This window comes from Arvicanthis niloticus, chromosome 3 (assembly GCF_011762505.2).
Source record: "Arvicanthis niloticus isolate mArvNil1 chromosome 3, mArvNil1.pat.X, whole genome shotgun sequence".
Lineage (NCBI taxonomy): Eukaryota > Metazoa > Chordata > Mammalia > Rodentia > Muridae > Arvicanthis > Arvicanthis niloticus.
This window is the reverse complement of record NC_047660.1, coordinates 119,551,062-119,575,690: the sequence shown is the minus strand read 5'-3', so window position 1 is coordinate 119,575,690 and position 24,629 is coordinate 119,551,062. Positions and strand designations below refer to the sequence as shown.

Genomic DNA, 24,629 nt, shown 5'->3' with positions numbered 1-24,629 from the left:
TGAATTTTCTCAACACAATTTACTGAAGAAACTTATTTAGTTGGTACTGTCTTTGTCCTAACTGGTCAACTGCTTTTGTTACATTCCTTTGGTGCCCCAGCTCCTGGTATCATGCTGTTTTAGTTACTATAGTTTTGTATTATGTTTTGAAGTTGATATTATAATGGCTCCACCTTTATTCATTTTGCTCAAGATTTTGTCTGTTATGAATATTTTAGGGTTTACGTGAATTTTATGGTTGCTTTTTTTGTATAGTTCTGTGAAGGTTATTGGTATTCTGATATGAGTTGCAATTGAATCTGTTTATTGTTATGGATACTTTGTATTTTTTTAATCCATGAACATGAACTTATTTTTTGATATGTGTGTCTTCAGTTTCATTCTTTTCATATTTTGTAATTTTCATTCTAGAAATCACTCATGCCTTTGGTTAAATTAATATTTAGGTGGTATTATTATTGGTATCTTTCTTGGTAACTTTTTAACAAACAATATATAAAACAGGTGTTTTTTGTCTGTTGATTTTTATCCTGTACCTTTATTAACTTGTTTTTCAGTTTTAAAAAATATTTTAATAGAGTCTAGTTTTGTTTTGTTTTTTTTTTTTTCTTAGTGAAATTGTCATCTGGGGCTGGAATGGCTCAGCAGTTGAGTGCTTGCTACTTTTGTGGAGGACCTGTGTGTGGTTCCTAGCACTTAATGGCTGTACTTATAGTTTCAGGGGGTCTGATAACCTTTTCTGGTTTCTGTGTGTACCAGACATGAATGTGATGCACATACATACATGCAGGTGAAATAGATACACATATGTTGTTGTTTTGGTTTTTGTTTTGAGATTGGATTCTACAAATGAATAATTTGATACTCTTTACTTCTCTTATTGTGGTGCTCTGAGGCTCATCTGAGACTGAATCTGAGTGGTCAATATGGGTGTCTTTGTCTTATTACTTCTTTTAGAGAAAGTGTATTTTAGCTTTCTTCCATTGAGTATGATGTAAATTGTAGATAGTCATGCACAGTCCCTATTGTACTGAGTTGTTATTTTTGTACCCAATTAAAAATATTTTATCGGGCAGGAGAGTTAGCTCAGCAATTAAGAGCACTGACTGCTCTTCTAGAGGTCCTGAGTTCAATTTCCAGCAACCACATGGTGGCTCACAACCATCTGTAATGAGATCTGATGCCCCCTTCTGGTGTGTCTCAAGACAGCTACAGTGTACTCATATACATTAAATGCATATTTTTAAAAAAAATTTAATCATAAAGTAATTTTAAAAAATTCTTCTGCATATAATGAGATGATCAATCAGTTTTCATCTTTCATAATGTTGATGAGCTATGTTTATTTATAAATATTGAGCTATTTTTGTTTTCCTGTAATATTTATGTGTTCTTGAATTTGATTCATTAGCATTTTGTTGAGTATTTTTGTACCTGTGTTTATTAGCAATATCCATCTGTAAAGATGTGAAATTTATCCGGTTCTGCGCTTTTATTTATTGTGATGTATTTTACTGATTTAGTCTTGTTATCAGTTTGTTGATTTTGTATATTATCCTGGTTCAGTTTTTGTAGGCTGTGTATATTTCTTACAGATTTTCTAGTCTATAGGTTTATTATTATTCATCATAATGGTCATATGTTTTCTAAAGTGTCAGTCGTAGTACTGCCCTTTTTATCCCTGATTTTATTTGGAGCATCTGTTTTCTCGCCTCTCCTTTCCCCTTCTTTTTTATACCTGCATTTGTGTGCACATGCTATACCACTGAGCTACATTTCTAGCCCTCTTTTTGTAAGTTTTAGTCTATTTCCGCTGTGTTTGCTATTTATTTCTTCTTGCTACTATATATTTGGTGTTTTCTTGATTTTTTTTAGGTTATTGATTTGTGGTGTTATTTAAACTTTTAAAAAATGTAATATATTATAAACTTCAATCTGTATCAGTTTTGCTTTATTTCATAGATTGTAGGGTGCTGTTTTAATTTCAGTTTGTTTTAAGACATTTTAAATTTTCTTTTGATTTCTTCCATTTACTTAAGAATGTTTTATTTTCATGTGCTTGTGCAGTTTCTAAAGATACTCTTGCTAGTTTTATTCAATTCTGATCAAAGATACATGTGTTGATTTATTTCTAATTTGTTGAGAATGTTCCACTGATGAGAAGAATGCTTATTCTGTAGCTATTGGATGAAATAATTCTGTAAATGTCTGCATGGCCCCTTTGGTCTATAATCTATAAACTGTGATATCAAATAGCAGTTTCTGGTTTTTGTGTAGATTTTTCCATTAATGGAAGTGGGGTTTTGAGTCTCATTACTGTATTAGAATCTCCTTTTAGATCTAATATATATGCATGTGTGTAGATACATGTATGTATCTTTTGATTTCTTCTATTTACTTAAGAACATGTTTTATTTTCATGTGCTTGTGCAGTTTCTAAAGATACTCTTGCTAGTTTTATTCAATTCTAATCAAAGATACATGTGCTGATTTATTTCTAATTTGTTGAGAATGTTCCACTGATGAGAATAATGCTTATTCTGTAGCTATTGGATGAAATAATTATGTATCTACACACACATATATTGTTGTTGATTTGTGTTTGTATTTATTTCCTTTTGTTGGATTTCTTTTGTTATTATATCTTGTATCCCCAGTTTTTTTTTTCAAGTCTATTTATTCTGATACAAATGTGGGTATTCCTGCTTGGGTTTTGTTTACGTGGTATGTCATTTTCTGTCCTTCACCTCTAGAAAGTGTGTTACTTTACTGGGGAAGTAAGTTTTTTAGAGCAGCATACCATTTGAATCTTTTTAAAAAGTCCCTGTTGAGCCAGTCTACATCCTTTTGTTTCGAGAATTTAATGTTTATATTTAAGTTTATTATTAATATGTAATGATACACTCTTTGTTATATTTTTAGTGTTTTTTTCTTCTAATTTTTGGTATATTTTTTGTTCCTTCTCTTACTCATCTTTGTGGTTTGATGATCTTCTGTCTATGGTTCTTCCCTTGTGTATCTGAACAACTATTGAGTTTTATAGTTGCACATATTTTTATGATAGTCATTGTCTTTGCTTCTAGTGTAGAGCTCTAATAGACATTTCTTTTAAGGATGGATAATCTGATGACAGGGAATTACTGCTTTTTGTGTTTGAGAAGACTATATTTCTCTTGCATTTCTAAAGGATAGCTTTGCTTGGTTTAATATTAGTTGTTCCTTTTTTTAATTTTCATTTTTTAGGACTTTGAATATTTCTTATCCTGTAAGGTTTCTGCTGATAAATTTTCTGTCAGTCTAGTAGGAATTACCAATTATGTGATTTGATGCTTTTGTGTTGCTTTTTCAAGAATTCTTTTATTTTTATCAATTTGACAATGATGACTGAGAGATAATCTTGAGATCATACAAAATACTTGAGATAATGAACTTACAGAGAGAAAAAGGTTGGTTTGGCTCTCAGTTTGGAAACAATTAAGTCTGTAATCGATAGATTCTATTACTTGTGGGTTTGTGGTGAGACAGCACAGCATGGCAGGAAGTGTAGTGAGACAAGCTGTTCACTTCATGTCTGGGATGTGAGAAATAGATAAAATAACAGGACTCTCTTCAGAGTTACACTCTCAGTGACTTAAAACCTCCAGTTTTAGACACCCCCACCTCTTAAAGGTTCTAATAGTACCAAACTGAAGACCAACTTTCAATATATGAGTCTTTGAAAGACTTTCCAGATCTCATCTTGTAGTATATATGACTTCTTTTGGTCAAGTTTCAGAGATCCTTTAAATAGCCGTATCTTTTCTGAGATAGGAAGTTTTAAGTTGAGTAGGTTTAAAATTTTTTTGGAACACCAATAACACCAACATGTGCTCATTTCACCATCTACACTAAATGTCATAGGCCTTTTTTGTTCTTAATCTTTTTTTTTCCCTAAGACTGGATTACTTCAGAAAGGCAGGTAGATTCTGATAGGGATTTTGTTGAATCTGCAGACGATTTGTCAGCAAGAAGCATATATTTTCATTACATAAAGTTTCTTAAAAAACCTTTCATCCTAGCCGTAGGCTTTTAAGTGTACAGGTTTTGTACTGTTATGTTAAATTTATTAAAATTTTGATAAACTCATTTTTGATTGTTTATCTCTAGTATATAGGCCTACAATAGCACTTTAAAGTTTGATCTTACACTGTGCAACTTTGTGGAACTTAATAGCTCTAAATGTTTTTGAGTCCTTAAGACTTTGCGTATGTAAGATTCTTCCATATACAAAATAGTCACACTAGTTTTCTAGTCTGGATACTCTTTTTTTTTTCCTTGAACGTCTCTGTAGTTCAGAAGATATATAGAAGAAGTGATGAGAATACATACCCTTGTCTTTGCTGATCTCAGGGAGAAGCTCTCATCCTGTCAGATATGTTACTACACAAGTGGAGTTTTATATAGAGGACTTGTTAGGTTTAGGAAACTATCTTCTGTTCCTAGATTATTGAGTGTTTCATTATAAAGAAGGAGAGGATTTGTCCCATGGTTTTCTGTGTCTATTATGTGTTTTTTCCCCTTGGTGTATAAGTGTATTAGCTCATGCTGCCGTAATAAAATATGGTAGGACTAGGTGGATTGAGAAACCTGAATTTTTTTTTTTCTGTTCTGAAGGCTAGGGAGTTCATGAGCAAGGTGCTAGCTGATTGATTGGTTGGTTGATTGATGGATTTTTTCTTTGTTGGAAGAGTTTTATGAACCATTATATACAGAGCTTTTGACACAAGTATTCCTTGTAGTAGCTACTGTTTTCTGACCAGGTTTGTTGTTTCCAAGTGTTTGAAGTTTTTCTTCAGGGTCTGAGCTGTAATTGTGTCATAGATGGAACAGTTCATAATGACGTTCTGCTTTTGTAAATGCTGAACTGGTTTTTTTATCTTAGATGATATCTAAGATAAATATGTAAAAATTCTATGTGGTGGCATTTGTCTTGTTTATCTAATAGAAATCACTTAATTTCATAGTAATAAGAAACTTTTTTGTTGTGATTTTTTTTTTTAACTCTTCTACCCTTTTTCAAAGAAAAATTTTTTATGCTGGTCATAAATATGAGGCAGAAAATAAATGAAGTCTCTTTTATCTTTCACTTATGATTGATAAATTGTTTCATTACGAGTGGACTTATTGAACCTTTGGCAATCTTAAAACACTGATTCTTTAACTATAGGTTCTATCTAATATTTTATTTATTTACTTATTTATTTATTTATTTATTTTTTTGCTTAACATTTAAAATAATTTTTTATTCATTTGGACACTATTGGACTAAATTGGCATTTGAAAAGATTCTGTTGATTTCAGCCAGGATAATTTATATTAACTTTGAAAGCTTAGAAAACATACATATGTATAGATGTGTACATAATATATGTATATAGATATATTTCAAGGCTTTGGAAAACTACTAAGGCAGTGAAGAACGAATGGGGCCTAGATGTAGTGGAGTATTCAGTAGAAAACAATGGGAGCCAAAAGAAAGAAAACAACTGCCAACCTAGACTTCTCTATTCAATAAGTATAACTTTTAAACATAAGGTAAAATAAAAATATTTTCAGGAAACAAAAATTAAGGGAATTTGTCACCAGCAGACCCTCACTAAAGGAAAAACTAAAAGGAGTTCTTCAGGCAGAAGGAAAATGATTCCAGATGGAAGCTCAGAGCTATCAGGAAATAATGAAGAACAATGGACAGGTAAATATGTAGGCAATCAATAAATCATGTTTGTGGGATTAACAGCAGTGCAGTTGGGAGGGTAGTAAGTGGAGTTAATTTCTAAGGATCTTACATTGTTTAAGGAGAGAATAAAGTAGGGAGTAATTTTAGATTTTGATAGTTCAGATTTGTCATTCGTTCCTACTAGTCGACTAGGAAGAACATCTGTAACTACTAAGCTAACAAAATGGTGGAAATTAGAGTAATAAAGCAGAGGAAGAAAGAAGAGAGAAAATACTCATAAGACTATTAAATAACAGACTGTTGAGTATGCTCAAGTACTCAAGTACTGCTTAAATTAAAAATCTATTCAATGACTATGTGTTTGTGCGTGTTTACTACCCTGGTAGAGCACTTGCCTGCTGTATTATGAAACTGAGAGACCCCCCAGTAACTCAAAAAGGAAAAATAAAACTATATTTGCCACTTTATAGGAGGCCCTAACCACAAAAATAAGAATAAAAAGATAGAATGATGAAGATAATTGGGTAAGAATATAAAACGCAATTATCATAACATGATGATGGTTAGAAAACCAAAACTAGAGATCAACCATTAGAATTAATGAGTGAGTTTAAAAGTGTCTTGGAACCAGGTGTGATGGTGCATGCCTGTGGACCCAGATACTGAGGAGGCTGAAGTAAGACGATCATTTGGTTCTGCTGTGCATTTGAAATCAGCCTAGGCATCATTTGGATCCTTTGGCTAAAAAAAAAAAACAAGCAAAAAAAAAAAAACCCTAAGGTGATTGGACCAATAGAAAAAGTCTTATTTCTATATGCAAATACTCTGCAGAAAATGAAATTTAAATATACCATTCATAATAGAGTCAAAGAAAATAACATTTTGAGAAATGATTATAATAACTATGTGTAAAACTTTTAATCTGTAAGCACTGATGGCTGAAGATTTAGCTCAGTGATAGCATATGCCTACTTAGCATGCTTTTTTAGGTCCTGGGTTCAATCCCCAGCACTGGGCAGGAAAGGGACTTATTATTTTTATAGGTTGAAAGAGTCAATGTTAAAAATGTCCAATTTTCCCAAATTGTACGTATCCAATGAAATTCTAGTGGAAATCCTTTACATTCCAGTAAAAATTAAGCCATTATAAATACGGAAATAAAAAAGAGAATGTTAAAGAAGACCTGAATGAGATGTATCCCTCTAGATAACCACTCACTCACCTTTACTAAGTGCAAAGTGAGAAAGAGTAAAGGAATACACTCCAGAGACAGATGAATGTGCATATCTGATCTGTAACAAAGGTGACACTGCAGAGCAGCAAGGAACAAGACTTTGTCTAGTAGATGTTGTGGTGTCAAGTGAGCAGCTAGTTGGGAAAAAATGATTCTGTATGTAAAAATCATTCCAAGTGAATTATAGATTTGAATACTGTATGTAATATAATAAAGGAACTAATAACAGGCAGGAGAAAGTTCATGACTAGTAAGGAAGAGCTTTCGGCCAACAAAAAGCACTGGAAAAAAGATGGTTCTGGGTGCAATGAAATTAAGAAAATAGTAGATGATTAATAAAGTGAGAAGATGAGCTACAGAAAGGAAGATGATACTTGAAACGTACATAATTGAATGGAGAGATTGAATACAGAATAAACACATTTTACAAACTAATGAAGAAGACATCTATTTGAAAAACAGGTAGAGGACTGGTATGGTGGCACATGCTTGAAACCAAACATTCTGGAGACAGAGGTGGAAGGATCCCCAGTTCAAGGATAGCCTGAACTGTATTATGAAGAACCTGTCTTGAAAAAAAATCAGGAAGTCAGTTAAATGGATCAGTAATTAAGGAGATGATCTGGATTGCCAGTAAAAATGAAAAGCTATCTTCAGGTTGTGGATTAAGGGCACAATATATGATACTGAACACATTCCACAATGTGTTTAATGTGAACACAGTCCACAATAGCTAAAATGTAAAAAACAGAATACCAATGGTGGTGATAAAGTAGAGCAATACAAAGATAACTGTTGATTGAGGCGTACATTGTTCCAACCACCTTAGAAGAGTAGGCACTGAAGATGAACATACATGTACTATATGACACAGAAGGTCTATATCTAATAATCTAACTTCCCCCAAAATATGTTGTCACACAAGACGAATATCAAGGTTCTTCGCAGTATTATGGCTTGTGATGCCCCAATGCTGAAAAAAATCCTAAAATCTATCAATGTGTAAAATAGCATAGATTCATACAATAGCATGCAGATGCATGTGAAGATGAACAGAATACAGTTACTGTTGAATAGTGTCATAAATGCAGTGTTGAATGAGAGGAGCTCAGTGCAAAAGAATACATGTTGTATGGTGTCATTTATGTTAATTTTAGAACCTTTCAAAACTTAGTATTGGAAATCAGAGTTTAGTTACCCTGGAGGAAAAAGGAAAGGATGTTAGATTGGTATGGGGCAGTAAAGGGATTTCTAGGTACTTACATTCACGGATAGATGGTTATAGATGTGTTTATTCTGTGATGGTTTAGTGGGCTACATACAAATGTTTTGTGTGTCTTATGTGCTATATATGTTGACAAATTCTTAAGAAAGCCTTGTGGGACGTGTGTAATGTGGTGACTCTGCAGCGTACGCTGGTCGGTTCTCCATTCCTATTGCTCTTTGTCTGTTTGCCTTAGCAGAGAGGACAAGGCTGGATTTTAGTTCAATCTCTCTTTGTTCCCTTGTACACTGTTTTTTATTACCAGCAGTCTACTCTGGTGATGGGCACTGGACAGTGGGGTAGTTTATAGCACAGGATTTTGAGACTGTCATACTTAATTGATCTTGGGGCTAAGGCAACATTGCAGAAAAATTCTCATGTCAATAGTGGTCAGAAGCTAGCAACATGTGATTTTTTTTTTTGTTTTTGTTTTTAATAATAACTATGGTATATTAAAACATGATTTTCTTAACTGTTTTAAAGCATGTTATATCATAAAGAACATATATGATTAATATGCCATTATTATATTAGCTAATTGAAAAAGCTCATAAACTACAGTTTGACTCACATTCAAATTCTGGCTTTGCTGTTGGCTTGGTAACAGAGTTTAAGGAGGTCTGCTTCATTTTGTGTTTTTCATGCCCCATTCTCTTTGTGTCAAGAGAGGGCACTCACTGTTCTTGCTGAGTGAAAACGTAGGGAGCCTTTTAGATGGTTTGAATAGCTGGGTGTGGCAGTGGTGTGTTTCCCCAGGTTATAGATGGATTGAATAGCTGGGTGTGGCAGTGGTGTGTTCCCCAGGTTATAGATGGATTGAATAGCTGGGTGTGGCAGTGGTGTGTTCCCCAGGTTAGAGTCCTCCTTACCTATCCCATTGCCAGTCCACTAATACTAGGATCTGTGGCAAAACTCAAGACTTTAATATGCTTACACTAATATTCACTAAAGCAGGATTCTTCTTAATCACTGAAAAAAAAAAAAAAAGAAATGAAGTTTTTTGTGAGTTAATCTTTGTTCTTTTTTAATGCCACAATCCAACCCTGTTCTTTTTTTTCACGGTATTTTTTTATTGTAAAAACACCTACTAGAAAATACAAACATTTTAAGAAAAATTAAAAATTATCCATAAGTATATCACTTAAAAATATACTTTTAAGATTTTAGTACATTTTCTTCCATTTACTTGTCTGTATATTTTTAAAACTAGTTTGAGATAGAGCCATATGTATGATTTTTGATACCACAGTTTTTTCTTAATATGTAGTATTTCTTTATGTTATTATTTATTATTTTAGGTAGCTGCATGGTATTACATTTTAGTGTACTTTATAATGTAAGGTTATTGTTAGGAGTTTCCAGGTTTTTTGCTATATGGTATGATAAACAACCTTTTGATGTCATCCTTAGGAATGTATTTAGAGAAATGTAACAACTATATTTAAAGAAGACATACTTTTATGGTTTTAGATGAGGTGCTGTATGAAAAGACTACCAACTTATATTTCTACAAGGAATGCATTCATGAGTACATTTTGTGTTACCACGAATAACATTACTCATTTAAAATCCCTACTGGTTTCTCTTTATAGCACTTGTTTAGTTCTCAGCACAGAAGCCTGACCAGACAGAGCAGACGTCGAACAATTACCAATAACACTCTGATGGAGCGCTTTTTGCAGGACGTCCTGCGACACCACCCATACAATTACCAAGACAACAGGTAAGATAGTTCAGTGGAATGTTAATATCTGTGTCAGTGGTATATTTCACCCACCTTTACCATCTTGCTGTGTATCCCAGGACTAGTATTGTCTGTAAATGCTGTGTAGCAGACTGGCTTCATACTGTCAGTTTCTCAAGCGACGAGATGATATGAGTGTGCCACCATACCTACCTAGCTTTTAAGGGTTATATTTGAATTTAAAAATGTGATGTACAAAATAGTTTTGTGTTTATGGAACTGGGGATCGAACCTAAGGGCTCAATCATGCCAGGCAAATACTTTACCTTGGATGCATTCCCAGCTCTGTAGTGTACTATCTTATTTAACCAATAAAAATAAATAATTGGAAATGAAAGTTAACTGGATAAAATTTTGATTTAGGGCTAGGAGAAGAGTTAGCACTGACTGAGTCCTAAAGTGAAATTTTATCTAGTATATTTTATCTAGTGACATATCTCCTCCAATTAGGCCACACCTCTTAATCCTTTCCAAACAGGTTTACCAACTGGGGACCAGTTATTCAAACATAGGAGCCTGTGCAGGGGGCTGGGGGGGCACGTTCAAATCATTATAGCAACTATTTCTGTAGTTTAATTTCACAGGATTTGAACTTCTAGGCTAGAGTATATAGGTTATTCTAAAGCAGCAGTTTCAACATGTGGTTCATGACCCTGTTGGGAGTCAAATAGCCCTTTCACAGGGACTGCCTAAGACCATTGGAAAACAGAGATATTTGCACTATGATTCATAACAGTAGCAAAATTACAGTTATGAAGTAGCAACAAAATAATTTTATGATCAGGGGTCATCACAATATGAGGATCTGTATTAAAGGGTCACAGCATTAGCAAGGCTTAGAACCACTGTCTTTTAAAAAACTTTTTATTTTGAGAAAATATACCAGGTTTACTGAAAACATTGGAAAATTGATAGAAGAAACTAGCGCCATGACTATGGAATCTAAAACGAGCACAGTGCAGTTTTCTAAACTAGGAACTACTTTTATGGGTACGGCCAACTTGTCTATAGAATGTCACCTTTCGTCATGCTGTTGTCCTGTGCTGGCACCACCCAGGCTCATACACTGCACTGAGTGTCCTGTCTCCTTACTCTGCCTTCAGCTTTATCACAATCATTATTAGTTAATTTATTAATTAAGACTGTGACACCTAGGCAGGTGGTGGTGGCCTACACATTTAATCCTAGCACTCAGGGAGTCAGAAGCAGGTAGATCTTTGAGTTCAAGACCAGCCTGGTCTACAGAGTTAGTTCTAGAACAGCCAGGGATATTACACAGAGAAATTCTGTCTCAAAGAAAACCACAAAAACAAACCAATCAATCAAACAAACAAAAGACTGTGACTCTTTTTTAGGAGTGGTGGCCACTTATTTTATGGAAAATTTTATTTTATCCCAATTGAGACCTGTCTGATGTTTCCTCACGATTAAACTAAGATTATACATTTTGGGCAGTAATAACACAGAACAGAGGTTGTATCCTTTAGGGCATATGATGTCAACATATTTAATTGCTGGTGATGTTTTAAAAAAACTTCTAAGCTTGTTTAGTTAGGACAGCAAATAATGGCTTTTATTGACATTTTGATGTGTGTTCCATTTTACTCTCTCTGAATTCACTCACTACCACCCTTTGTGTTTCCACTCCTGCTAGTCCATTCTTCAAACATGGATGGTGGTAACTTGATTAACTTGGCTTAAAGCATTCCATGGCAATTTACCCGCTGAGCCATCACATTGGTGCTTAAAGTTTCCTTTTAGCTTAAGAGTTTATGTACAAGTGTTTCTGGTTTTTGTTTTTAACTTTTAATAGTTGTATATTTGTAGGGCTGTTTTTTTGCAAATGACTAGAAATTGAATTTTAAGTTGTTAGTATTAAATATAAATACAAATATAGGTACAGATAGAAACATCTAATTGGTAGCTGTTATGTTGTTCTCTTTTTTCCCTCTCCTTTCATTTTTGGTTCCTTAAATTTTCTGTATTGCTTTGTTAAAGAATTAGTTATCAGTATGTTTAAAACAAATGAAAGTGATGTAGAGTTTTGAAAATGCAAGAGGTGAAGGTGGTCGCGGCATTATCATTTCATTGCTTAGAAGTCAACATCGTTTTTGTCATAGTATAATACTATATTATTGACAGGTATAATTTTTATTTCTCACATTCCAAATCAGTATTGAATAAAATGACTTATGGAGGGGATGGAGTGACGGCTCAGGAACTAAGACAACGTACTGTTCTCGCAAAGGACCCAGAATTAGTTCTGAACATGCACATAATATCTCACTACCACTTTTGATTTCAGTTCTAGGTTTCTGATACACTCTCCTGACCTCAGTAAACACAAGACACACACATGTGTACTTAGACACACATAGGCAAAATGCTCACATACATAATATCTAAAAAACTTAAAAAAAACAATTTATGGAATGATAATATTAATTCTGATGTGTTAATAAAAGATCAGTTTAGGGGCTTAGTGGCTAAAAACACTTGCTGTGTTTCCAAAGGACCCAAGTTAGGTTCCCAGCACCCACATCGAGTAGTTCACAACCACCTGTAACTCTAGTTCCAGGGGCTACACTTCCTCCTTTTGGCCTCTACAGATACCAGTGATTCATGTGGTGCACATAGATACATGCAGGTAAAACCCACAGAAAGTCTTTAGAAAAAAATAAAAGCAATTGGTGACACATGTATATATGTTTTTCAAGTTTAAAAAAACTTAGTTTTAATTTTTTATTCTTTTCTTTCTTCCCTTCCATTTGCCTGTCCATCCATCCATCCATCCTTTCTCCTTTCCTTTATTTATTTTTTTATTTTTTGAGACAAGGTCTCACTATGTAGTCATTGGCTAGTCCAGAACTCTCACTGTGTAGACAAGGCTAGCCTCTAACTCACAGAGCTCCATCTGTCACTATATGCACCACCACACCTAGCTATATTTTCTAATTTGTCTAGACATACATTTGGTTATTACAGTGGTAGGGATTTGTGTATCACTTTTTATGGTAACAGATTATTTTATTATATACTCAATAAAACACCAAAAGCACAAACACAAAAATATGGAACACTTCCTAAATTTGTATATCTTCTTTGGGCAGGGCCAATGTTAATCACTGTATTATTTGAATTTTAGTATATGTGCTGCTGAAGTGAGCATCTGTTGTTTGTTTTTTGAGACAGTGCCTCATAATTTATCCCAGCATGGCCTTGAATTTGATATCCTCCTCCTCAGTCTCTTGTTCTGAGATTACAGGTGTTTGACCTTGCTGCTGCTAAGCTATAGAGCTGTGCTGGTTTGTACCAGAGGCCAGAGCTTAATGCTGAGCGTGTCTTTAGCTCACCTCCTTATTGTCTGAGACAGTCTCACACTGAACTTGGAGTTACCTGTTTTCACTAGACCTCTTGGCCAGTGAAGCCCTGGGATTCTTCCAGCCTTCACTCTTCTGCTGGTATAGATGTGCACTGCCTCACAAGGCTCTGGTTCTCATTCTCATGTACGTGCTGGGGATCCAAACTCAAGTCCATACAATAGGTGCTTTACTATTGCAGCCATTTCTTCCATCCTTAGGGTGTAATCTTTTAAAGACAATTTTAGCAGACAAATTAAAAGTGCCAATAAAAGTTTTTATAAAGATGGGCATAGTGGTGTAGGCCTTTAATTTTAGCACTCAGGAGGCAGAGGTAGGCATATCTCTGTGAGTTTGAGGCCAGCCTGGCTTCAAACTTGACATAGTGAGTTCCACTATAGCAGGGCTACATAGTAAGACCTTGTCCTCTCCAAAAAAGAAGAGGATCTTTAGAATATGACCTCACTGAACTTGCCGTATATTATGTCTCAACATTAGCTGGGTACATTGGTTTTAACTAATATATTACAATTTATAACTTTTTCAAAAATTTTCAATAATTTTTAATTTGAATTTTCAAGCTAAGATTTTCTAATTTGACCACTTTCTGTTTTAGGATATTCACCTTATATTAGCTTTTGATACCTTAGGCCTCTTTTGTCTATGATGTCTTTTTTTTTGTGTATCTAAGTAATATGATATTGATATTTTGCACTAGAAGTTGCTACTAATTGAATGCTTCCTGAGAACCAGCTTTTTCTTTCTTTGTATTTGCTCTCAAGTGCCTACCATAGTGTACCACTGAGTTAGAGAGCCTTTAGTATTTAGTAGATGATTGCTATGACTGAATTAAGACTATGACAACATTTTTAGGACAGTTGTTTATCTATATGGAGGAAGGGTCACTAAAATGTTTTGAATCAAGCTTGTTGTGCTGATGGTAGTATAAGAGATGAACTGACAGATTTTTAGGTAATGAAATTTCAGATCTTTAAAAAAATATTTAAAAATTGAATTGAAAATATAGTATACATAGATATAATTCAAAGGAACATTTCAAAAAATGATTTAGTCTAAGTCTAAAAGGGTATGATGGTATTGTGCCTATAATTCTAGCTACTTGGGGAAGCTGAAGTGGGAGCATTGCCCATCCAAAAGGAAGGTCAACTTGGGCAGCATAGCCAGATTATCACCTTATAAAAAGGAAACAAGGGCTGGAGAGATGACCCAGCAGTTAAGAGCACTGGCTGCTCTTCTAGAGGTCCTGAGTTCAATTCCCAGCTCACAACCATCAATAATGGGATCTGATGCCCTCTTCTTGTGTGCATAAAGACTCATAAACATAAAATACATAAATTAATCTTTAATAAAAGAGAAAGAGACAAATATATATTCCTTTTGAGGCCCCAGACTTTACTTTCACTTTACTAAAGGTAACAGATAGAACTAGCTTCTTACATGTGCTTCTACAGATAGAATTAACTATACACTGTTAATTTTTGACATAGCTCTTAAAATTTGAGGTTGTAGGGATCAGACCCAGGGTCTTGCACACACTCGGCAAGTGCTTTAGCAACTGAGTGGCATCTTGAGCCTCTGGGTCAAACTTTGTAGTGTTTGCTGTGATAATTGAAGGATGGATAGAGAGATTCATTTGCATTTTTGTATGTTCAGGAGCCACTTGTGTATGGAATAGCAATTGGTGGACTTATTGAATCTTCCATACTAGCTAACTTCCTAAAGTCCATGGAGTGTACAGTCTGGCATTCCCTTTCCTCTAAGAATGGTCCAGAAAGAAAACAATTATCATGGATTTTAAGCAAAAACTAGGATATTTTAATATTTTTCCCCTTCTTTTTTAGATCTGCACCAAATGAGGCAGCAGCAGGAGCAGCAGGAGCAGCAGGAGCAGCAGGAGCAGCAGCTGCAGCAGCTGCAGCAGCTGCAGCAGCTGCAGCAGGAGCAGCAGGAGCAGCAGGAGCAGCAGGAGCAGGAGCAGCAGCAGCAGCAGCAGCAGCAGCAGATGCAGATGATGATCCTGGATCACCTGAAGTGGTGATTTTGGATGACTCTGATGAGAAGGATGATGATACTGCAGATAGCAGTGTAGAGAGGAATTCCGAGGATTCGGGATCTGTCGAAGAGATAGATTGTAGACCTGGTACCTCTCAGGAACGTGCAGAGGTTGCAGTTCGACCATCAGTTATTCAAAAACTGGAACGGGGACAGCAGCAGTCCTTGGAATTGGCTCATAAAGTTGAGAGTGGTGTGAAAAAAGTTAATTCAGTCGGTGTTGTTCAGGCTACAACTAGTGGGAAAAAGTTAGTGCGTCCCCCTGTGATCTGTAATGCTCCTGCCAGCTCTTTGCCTAGCGGCTCTTTCGAGAGACCAGTTGCGGCTAACAGTGTTCCTCGGTTAGTACTGGCAGTTGCTTCAGATTCCTTTCCAGCTTGTGACACAGAGAACCTTGAACCATACTTTGAGTCCCCAGATCAGGGCCCTAGCAACCCATCCTCTCGACCCAAAACTAAAGATCCCAAAAAGAAACTAAATATAAATTTAGACAAATTGCTTGCACAGAGAAATCTCAGAGCTAAGGGTGCGTCTTTTTCCCCTGTCGTACGAGTCCGTGAGCTAACAGGTCCTGAGCTTTGTTCTGTAAGAGCTGAGTCTTCAGAGTTAGAGGCAGGTACAGCAGGAAACCCGAGTGGGACAGACATACTACCAGAACAAGCACGTGAAGGTGCCATTCCAAAGCGTCGTGAGGCAACTCGTTCAAATACAGTTCGTCCCCAAGAAGAAACACATTTGGTTCGTAACAAGCCAACACTTCTGAAACAGAAGCGCTCAGTGACTTCTGAAGAGAGGTTTGATCGTGGGTCTCTTCAGGCAGTACCTGGTCCTTCCCAAGCTCCTGTACATGACTTAAGTCTTTTGGAGGAGGAAGAGGAAGAAGCGCAGGAAGAAGAAGAAGAGGAGCAGGAAGAGGAGGAGGAGGAAGAAGGAGTTTACCAAGAAGATGTGAGCTATGAATCTAGAGGTTCTGACATGAGTTTTGATTGTGGGTCCTCTTGTCAGTCACTGAGTGCCCTATCTGAACTGACCCCCAGAGAAATAAATGTATCAGAAGAAACACATGCTGATGCACAGCCTAGGAACGAAACACCCACTGTTTCTGGAGCAACTTCAGATAATGGTAGCAGTTCTCGTCAGGTGCCTACCAACCGTTCTCAAGTGATTACACAGAACACACAGCTTATTAGTCTGGTTGATGAAAGCTATGAGTCTAGTGGCTCTGAAGTGAATTTTGATGGTGATGACTCACTTCCATCAACTAGTCACCGTCCCCCACAGCCAGTGGTAGTGCCCCTTCGTTTGGTTGACAAGAGCTATGGAAGTGGCAGCTCTGAACCATGTGAGGATTCCGGGTCCTCAGCTGATGAGACTCCAGCAGCAGTACGACGACAAAATCCTGTGAACAATGCCCATGCAAACCTGGTTGATGAGAACTACGGGTCAAGCAGTTTCAGTTCTGACAGTGATGCAGCTCTGGACCATCCCCAGATACCTGTTCAAGAAAGAAGCCCAAGAGACAGAGCTGTTGAACAAGAAAATGAAGACCAACCCAGTAGTTCTGAAGCACATCCTGAACATCATGGTTCTCTTGAGACAGTGGCTGATGAATCCCAGAGAGAAGTAGAAGAAATAAATCTTCCGAACCAGAAGAATACCAACCTTGGGGATATGAACTGTGAGTCTCATGGTCCTGAAGTGGGTTTTCATGCTGATGATCAATTAGAGGCTGATCAATCTCCGGTAAATCCTGAGGAAGTAGATCTTGACCTAGAAAATCAGAGTGTTCACTCTGGCAGTTCTAATCTAAGTTTTGATTCCCATGCTTCTTATCAGTCAGCTAATGATCAACCTCAAGGGGCTTGGGGTGAAGTAAATCTTGATGAGTTAAATGTCGACATGGAAGTTAAGAGCAATGGGTGCTCCAGTTCTGAGTTGACATTTGATTCCGATTCCCCTCTTCTGTCAGCTACTGAGCGGTCTCTGCTGGATTTTGAAGGATTAAACGAAGATGACTTTAACCTGGAAGATGAAAACTGTGTGTCAAGTAGTTCTGACATAACTTTTGATTCTGATATTCCCGATGACACAGTAGCTGACCAACCTCAAATAGCTGTTTATGAGGAGGAACCTGTTGGTCTGGAAAATAAGAGTAATGAATCTTGTGTTTCTGGAATAACATTTGATTCTGATATTCCTCTTCATTCAGGAAATGATCACCCTGAAGTAGCTGTTAAAGAAGTAATCATTCAGGAAGAAGAAAACGTTCACTTAGAAGGGAAGAATGACAATCCCAGTGGTTCTGAAATATGTTTGGATTCTAATGCCCCTCTTCATTCAGTGACTAATTCTGATGTAGCTGTTAAAAAGATAAATCCCCCCAAAGAAGAGCAGGTACATTTAGAACAAATTGAACAAAAGGAAAATGAACCTACTGATTCTGAATTAAATTTGGATTATAACTCTTTTAATTCAAAGCCCGGATGTTCTGAAGATCCCATTATAGTACGTGTTTCTGAAACAAGGTTGGCTTCTCATGTCCCTTTTCAGTCAGTTATTCGCAGATGTGAAGTAGTTGTCAAAAATGTATGTCTTCAAAAAGAAAAGCATGCTGAATTAACAAGTAAAAGCACAGAATCTCATTCTGAAATAAGTTCAGCTTCTACTGCTTCTCATCCAGTGACGGAACCTTATGTAGGTAAGAAAGCAAAGAGAAAGACAAAGCATCTTGAGGAAGTCATCAGTGATGATGAATATGGCATCTCTCAACCAACTTTCAATTCTGACGTTTTTCCTGGGCCAATGACTGATAAACCTCAACCAGCTGCTTTGAAAGAGGGCCATGCTGACCCAAAAGATGAAAGTACTGAGCTTAGAGGGATGGAAGTAAATCTGAATACTGCTGGTTGCCTTGATTCAGTCATTAGCGAGTCTCAGTTAGCCTCAAAGGAAAACTGTGTTGAACTGAAAGACACAGATGGCAAACCCAGTGACTCTAAAGCAAGTGTTGATTCTACCGACCATTTTCACTCACTGCCTAAACAAGAGTTCGACGTGATTACAAAAATGAGTGAGTGGAAAACCGAGGCAAAGGTTCTTGAACAGAAGATCAGTGATCTTATTTATTCAAAAATAATACATGACTCTAATGTTTCTTTTCGTTCTGCAATGGATCAACTTGAACTAGCTCTTAAACAAATAAATCTTGATAGTAATGACCAAGTGTCCTTGGAAGATAACAGCCAACCTACGTGTTCTGAAACAAATTTGGATTCTGATTTCTCAATCCAGGCAGTAGTTGAACCACCTGAAGTAACTATTTTGGAGCCTGAACATGTTGAACTAGAAGGTAGGAATAACGTGTCTTGTGGTTCTGAAGTAAGCGTTGATTCTAACAACTCTGTCCAGTTACAGGCTGTTCAGCATAGTGAAAGTTGTGAAAATAGAAGTCAGAAGGATACAGATGACACGGAAGGTAAGAGGGATGACGCTCAGTGTTCTGGAGTTACATGTGATTCCAATGTCCCCCAGCCACTGGCTGGCCAAATTGAAGTAGTTCAGGAGCTCGACCGTTGGAAAGATCATGGTGATTTGGAAGATAAGATTGTTGAATCTAATGACTCAAAAATAAACCTCCATTCTGATGAACCACTTCAGGCTGTGACTAATGCAACACAAGAGCCTGTTCAAGAAATAAATTTACTGAAGGGACATGCTAGTCCAAATGATAATGGCTGTGAGCCCTGTGGCTCTGCAATAGTTCCTGTTTCCAATGTCATTTTTTGTTCAGTGATTCAGAAACCACAAAAAGGTTGTACCAGTTTGAAAGGAAACGGCAGCAAACCTTGTGGTCCTGAAGTGAGTGTTGATTCCCGTAAAAGTCCTGAAATAAGTTTTGATGCCAATGATCCTTGTCAGTCAGTAGCAGGCCATCTTCAAAAACCTGTCAAGGAAATGAACCTGAAGGAAGACCATATTTACCTGGAAGATAAGAGCTACAAGCTAGTTGACTTTGAACCGACTTATGATTCTGATGATCCTGTTCAGTTTGTGACAGATCCATCTGTGGAGGCTGTGCCTGTCAAAGAAGCAAACTTGCAAAAGGAGAATCATGATGACCTAGAAAATGAGAACTTTCAGCCATGTTGTTCTGAAGTAGCATATAATTCTGCTGTTCATCTGCAGTCAGAAGTTGACCCACTTCAAGAGGCTTGCAAAGAAGCAGACCTTGACAAGAAAGAACTTGACATAGAAGACAAGGGCAGTGTTTCTTGTGTGCCTGAAGTGGGGTATGATTCTGACGTCTCTTTTCAGATAGTAGTTAACCAGGTTCAGACATCAGATGGAGAAACAGATTCACCACAGGTGGTGTTTGTGGATGTTGTTTCCAGTGATAGTGACTGTGACCGGGAAGTAATTTCTGATTCAAATATTCCTCTTCAGCTACAAACCGAGCCACCTCAGATGACTGTCAAAGAAACTAGTGATATAAACACAGATTCTCTTGGTTCTGCAGCAAATGAAAAGTACTACTGTAAATTCTGTGGTTGTGATTATGAAGCCTCTCAGTCAGTGACAAACCAATCCAAGGAAAGTTTCAAAATAATAAACAGGAAGAATGACTATATTATCCTAGGAGATTCCACTTGTCCATCTTGTGGTCATGAACTCAATTTCAGTGTTGATCCCTCTGATCAGCCCACTACCTGCCAGTTACAAGAGCCTGCTGGTAATTTTATTGACCCCGAAGTTAAGAACTATGGATCTCATAGTTTTAAAAGAAAGTTTGATTGGGAAGATACTCGGCCAACGACTCAGCAACTACCGAAAACTAGAGAAATCCTCAGTGTTCGGAGAGATCAAAAACATAGAACCAAAAGAGATAGGAACTGGGAATCCAGTAGTTCTGCAGCAGGCCGTGCTGTATCAGTGATCCGAAAAACAGCTGTGAAGCGCCCCGCTTCAAACTGTTGGGGATCTGAGTCAAATTGTCAATATGATGACTCAGTTGAGTCTGACCCTGAGCAACCTGTACGTAAGAAAAGAGGCCCGCAAAAGAAAGTGACTTTTGACATGAGAGTAACTAAGTATGAATATCCACCAAGCCCACTGTACTCGGATGCAGAAGAAGTTGCAGAAGGTGATCCTAAGGAGGTAGTTCAGGAAGGCTCTCCTCAGGTTCAGGTTCCTCCACCATCTGTTGAAAAAACACAGTCTCGGGGGAGAGAAGATGACGTGAAAACAAACGCACAGCAATGTCAAGGTCGTTTCTACAGTTACTATGATGGTGGCTCTGACAAGAAAATTCTTTTGGGTGAAGACGAAAAGACTGATCTTAATCAGAATACCACATCAGTTCAGTATGTTGAAGATAAAGTTGGAGATACTGGTGACTTTTCAGTGGCCTTAGGCAAACCATCTTGTTCCCCAGCAGAGGGGCTTCATCAGCAACCTGGGCAGGTGACTTCTCAGAACCAGGTAGGAGGAGTAAGATATGGAACTCAAACAAGTTCCGGGAAGAAAAGGAAAATTACAGAAGAAGACGACGACGACGCACCGCCAAAAAGGAAGTATTTCCGCCATGATAGCCAGAAAAAAAAAAAAGCTCAAACTAAGTTACCAGAACTACAGATTAAAGTTTTAGAGCCTGTACAGCCTGATTCCTTGGTCTATATTTTTTCTTCTCTAAGCATGAAGGAAGATCAGTCTTTGAACCCACCTAAAACAAAGCCTGGCAGTGACAGTGGGTTACGATTTATATACAGTTGTAAAGAGCATACTTCTTCTGGCCCACGACGTAAGAGAACTGTAATTAATCCTCCACAAAACCTAAACGTACCAGATGTTGGCAGACGTGATACAGTTGGCATTGGTCCTAACAGGCGTGACCCAAGGTCCAATGCAGGAGAGAATAGTGCCAACAAACAAGACCTGGCTTCAACATCTTCTATGACAGTGCCGAAAAGATCCGTGTTAAGGTTCCACAGGACCAGTCAATCTTCGTATGTAATCAAATCAGATGATGTGGGTGCTACTCAAGTTCCAAAGGATACTTTCCAGCAGACTCTCTTAAACAGTGACGGTGCCAAAAAAACACCCAAATCAGTTAGAAAAGAAGGTTCTGAAAGTAAAAATGAAAGGAAATTTTGGAAAAAGAAGATGGTCATTGCAGATAAATCATGCCTCATCAAAAATGCTTATAAAACAATGGTTCTCCGGAAAAAATCAAGACTACTTTTAGAAAAGCTGGCTATTTGGATTCAGCTGAAAGCAACCGACATCGTCAGGAAGTATGTCTGTAAATGCCCTGGTGCCATGCGCCGGAGGTATCAATCAAAGACTGTACTTATAAAAATGCAACTGAGGAAGAAGAAGATAGTTGCCAGGAAGATAAAGGAAGCCAAGAAGGCAGCTGAAGCTCTCGCGCTCGCGCTCTCGAGCTCCCCGGTTCTCCCAGCTGGTGCTGAAGAGCAGATAAGCACTACTGCAGGGCCTACAGAGGTGCCTGCTCATCTTTCCAATGCTGGAGGAATAAAGCGCTACCGGAAAACTTACTTCCGCAAAAGGAAGAGACTTCTTCCTGTGAGAGAATATGACCTGAGAAGCTTGAGTTCCACACCAAATACCGACAGGATGGTGACACGGCTTGCAAGCAAGTCAAAAAATAATGAAGCAAAATAAACGCGCACATCACATCGTAGTACACGGAGACCTCGGCCCTTCACTTGGATGGAACACAGTTGAGACTTGAATGCACATACTTTTCCCAGCTTTGGAGGGGAAGTTGACCTTACACTATTTTGCTACAGATATTATTTTTCAGAGATTTTATATTCATTTAAAATTAACGTTTAGGGTCCTTTTTTTTCTTTTAAAGATTTGAAAGCAACCTTTGTCCCATTTCTGTAGAAGAGCTTCATCTTAATTTGTCTTATAATTTAGCATACTATCTAGAATTTTGTACCTTAAATCATGTCCTCTGAAAATCTATTGTGCCAAAAAGTTACAACACTGGGAGAACAAACATAGCAAGCTTATTAATAATCATTTTTTAAACAATTGGGACAGATACTTATTTACTTAGTTACCACACTTCCGAGTCGAATAGCCAGTCGGTATTCTAAGTGATAAATAAAAAGAGCGGCAGTGTGCTATCTCAGTTTCGTGATCAAAGGATCATGAAAATACAATTTCGTTTTCTTTTAAAGGCATTCCATAAAATATTTAATCCAGTTTTTTTTTTTTTAAAGCACCTGGTGAAAGAAATTCTTTTTCATTTAAATTGGATCTGGAAGTCTGTAGCTTTCCTCATTTGGACACATACCCACAAATCTTTTTGGTTAACATTATTAAATCTTATGTGGAAAAGATTTTGCAAATATGATTAAGCTTTTAAGCTACCTTTTCTCCCCTTACTAGTAATCTAAAATGAAAATCCAGGTAATTTTATCAGCTTATTAACATTTTGGATAACATTTTAAAATGTTGACCTGAAGTTATTGGTTTGATAATGGCATGTGGGCTGGCCATTAATTGTCATTAGTGGAAACTTTACATTTCAGAAAAATAAGTTAAATTAATAACCTAACTAGAGACCCACTTTACAAGTGAAAAATGGTTTATACAGCAGTTCATCGTAAACTATCTAATTATCTTAAACTAGCTAGATAGTTCAAGGTTAAACCAATTTGACATTTTATCTTAAACTACCTAATTGAATTTAACAGTTGAGAAAAGATCCTTGGACACACAGTGTGAACCTCTGTGGTACTTGAGTATATTCCTTTAAGGGTCATTGACTGAGCTGGTGCAGTCGCATCCTCTTTTCTTGTTCAGTCAAGACCTGGATCTTTTTCTGTCATTGATGTTATGAGGAAACACAAAGTTTCCCTTTATTGTGTAACTACTATATTTTATTGAAACTAGAGTCAGTGTTAAGATGTGTCTTGATTTCAGAGATAAAACTGTGTTACCTTAGAATTAATGAAATATCAACGTGCTTTTGTTTCAGGGGCCATTGCTTAACCTGTGAGTTGTTAATGGTGATACTATTGTCATCTCTTTACTTCTAAATATAAGTGGTAATTATATTGCAGAGTGGACAAATGTGCTTTTTTAGTTGGCAAGTAACGTGTTTAATTTTTTCAACCTTGCCTCTTTATATTACAAGCATTTTAATTTCTTTAAAAAATTCTCAATGGGCTGCTAGTTTTTTTTTAAAATCCTCAAATTTTAATTAAGGAAATAAACTCACTGATTATGAAGTAAACATGAAAAAGTATGTTTTGCAGGTATTAATGTCTTTTGCAGTTCCCAGACACCATTAATAAACACTCTTGTAATGTAGGCTAAAAATGAGAGTTCATACCTAAATAACCCACCATGTAATTATGCCAGATTATATCTATTGTAATTATGTCCTGCAACGAAGATGATTTCTATAATTCAAATGATCAAAATTTAAAGTTAAAAAATTCACAAGTTGGAAACTCGTCTAAGGACCTTTTAAAGGGAGAGCAAGGAAAAATTAATATGTAAAATTCAGTTCACCAAAAATATAAAAATATTTGGTACAGAAATGATGACTTTGTTTAGCATTTTGCAAATATTTACTAACTTCTTGAAAGGATTATTATTTTAGACAAGATTGGAAACTTAAAATTGTAAAACTTAAATTAGAAGTGAATTATTTCAGAAGTTGATAGGATATAAGATGTGCCCCTTTGTCTACATAAAATGTTGACTTAATTTTTCAGGCTAGGTTGAAACAATTGGTTATTTTGTGTAGTCAATAGTGCATTATATCTTTCAATAGTAATACATCAAATTACAACCATATCATTTCATTAATCTTGTCCCTTTTAGTATCTTGAATAGATTTTTATTGTGATTGTCCTGGTGTATACAGTGTGTGGACAATATTGTGTAAAGAGTGGTTTTTTTTTTTTTTTTGCATTTGTGCATTTTAAATTATTTTATGTAACTAGGGCTCTGAGTAACACTTTTTTTTTGCTTAAAGAAAAGCTATATTTAAATATTCAAATAATTATATATATTTCCATGTAAAACTAATGTGAAGACCTATGTATTTTTTATAATGCAGTTTAAAGTGTAAACTTGTTGTGATGTTATCAAGATAAATTTATTAAATATTGAAATTTGTGTGTACTCTCTCCTAATGTTAGAACCTTTATCTGGAAATACTTAAAAAGAATCAGAGAGTAATCAAGGCTGAAGTA

General features: G+C 36.4%; 1 protein-coding gene and 1 non-coding gene across 2 annotated transcripts; one reads left to right on the top strand and one right to left on the bottom strand.

Annotated features, from left to right (window-relative positions):
• Positions 1–5,676: 5,676 nt before the first annotated feature.
• On the top strand, positions 5,677–24,400 carry Zdbf2 (zinc finger DBF-type containing 2). The gene is given in 4 exon segments (XM_076931801.1): positions 5,677–5,703; positions 5,705–5,731; positions 9,807–9,937; positions 15,180–24,400. Coding segments are annotated over 4 exon segments (7,077 nt in total). The 3' UTR covers positions 22,072–24,400.
• LOC117706497 (U6 spliceosomal RNA) lies at positions 13,024–13,127 on the bottom strand. The gene has a single exon (XR_004606579.1). It is a non-coding gene; the product is annotated as a U6 spliceosomal RNA (small nuclear RNA).
• Positions 24,401–24,629: the final 229 nt, after the last annotated feature.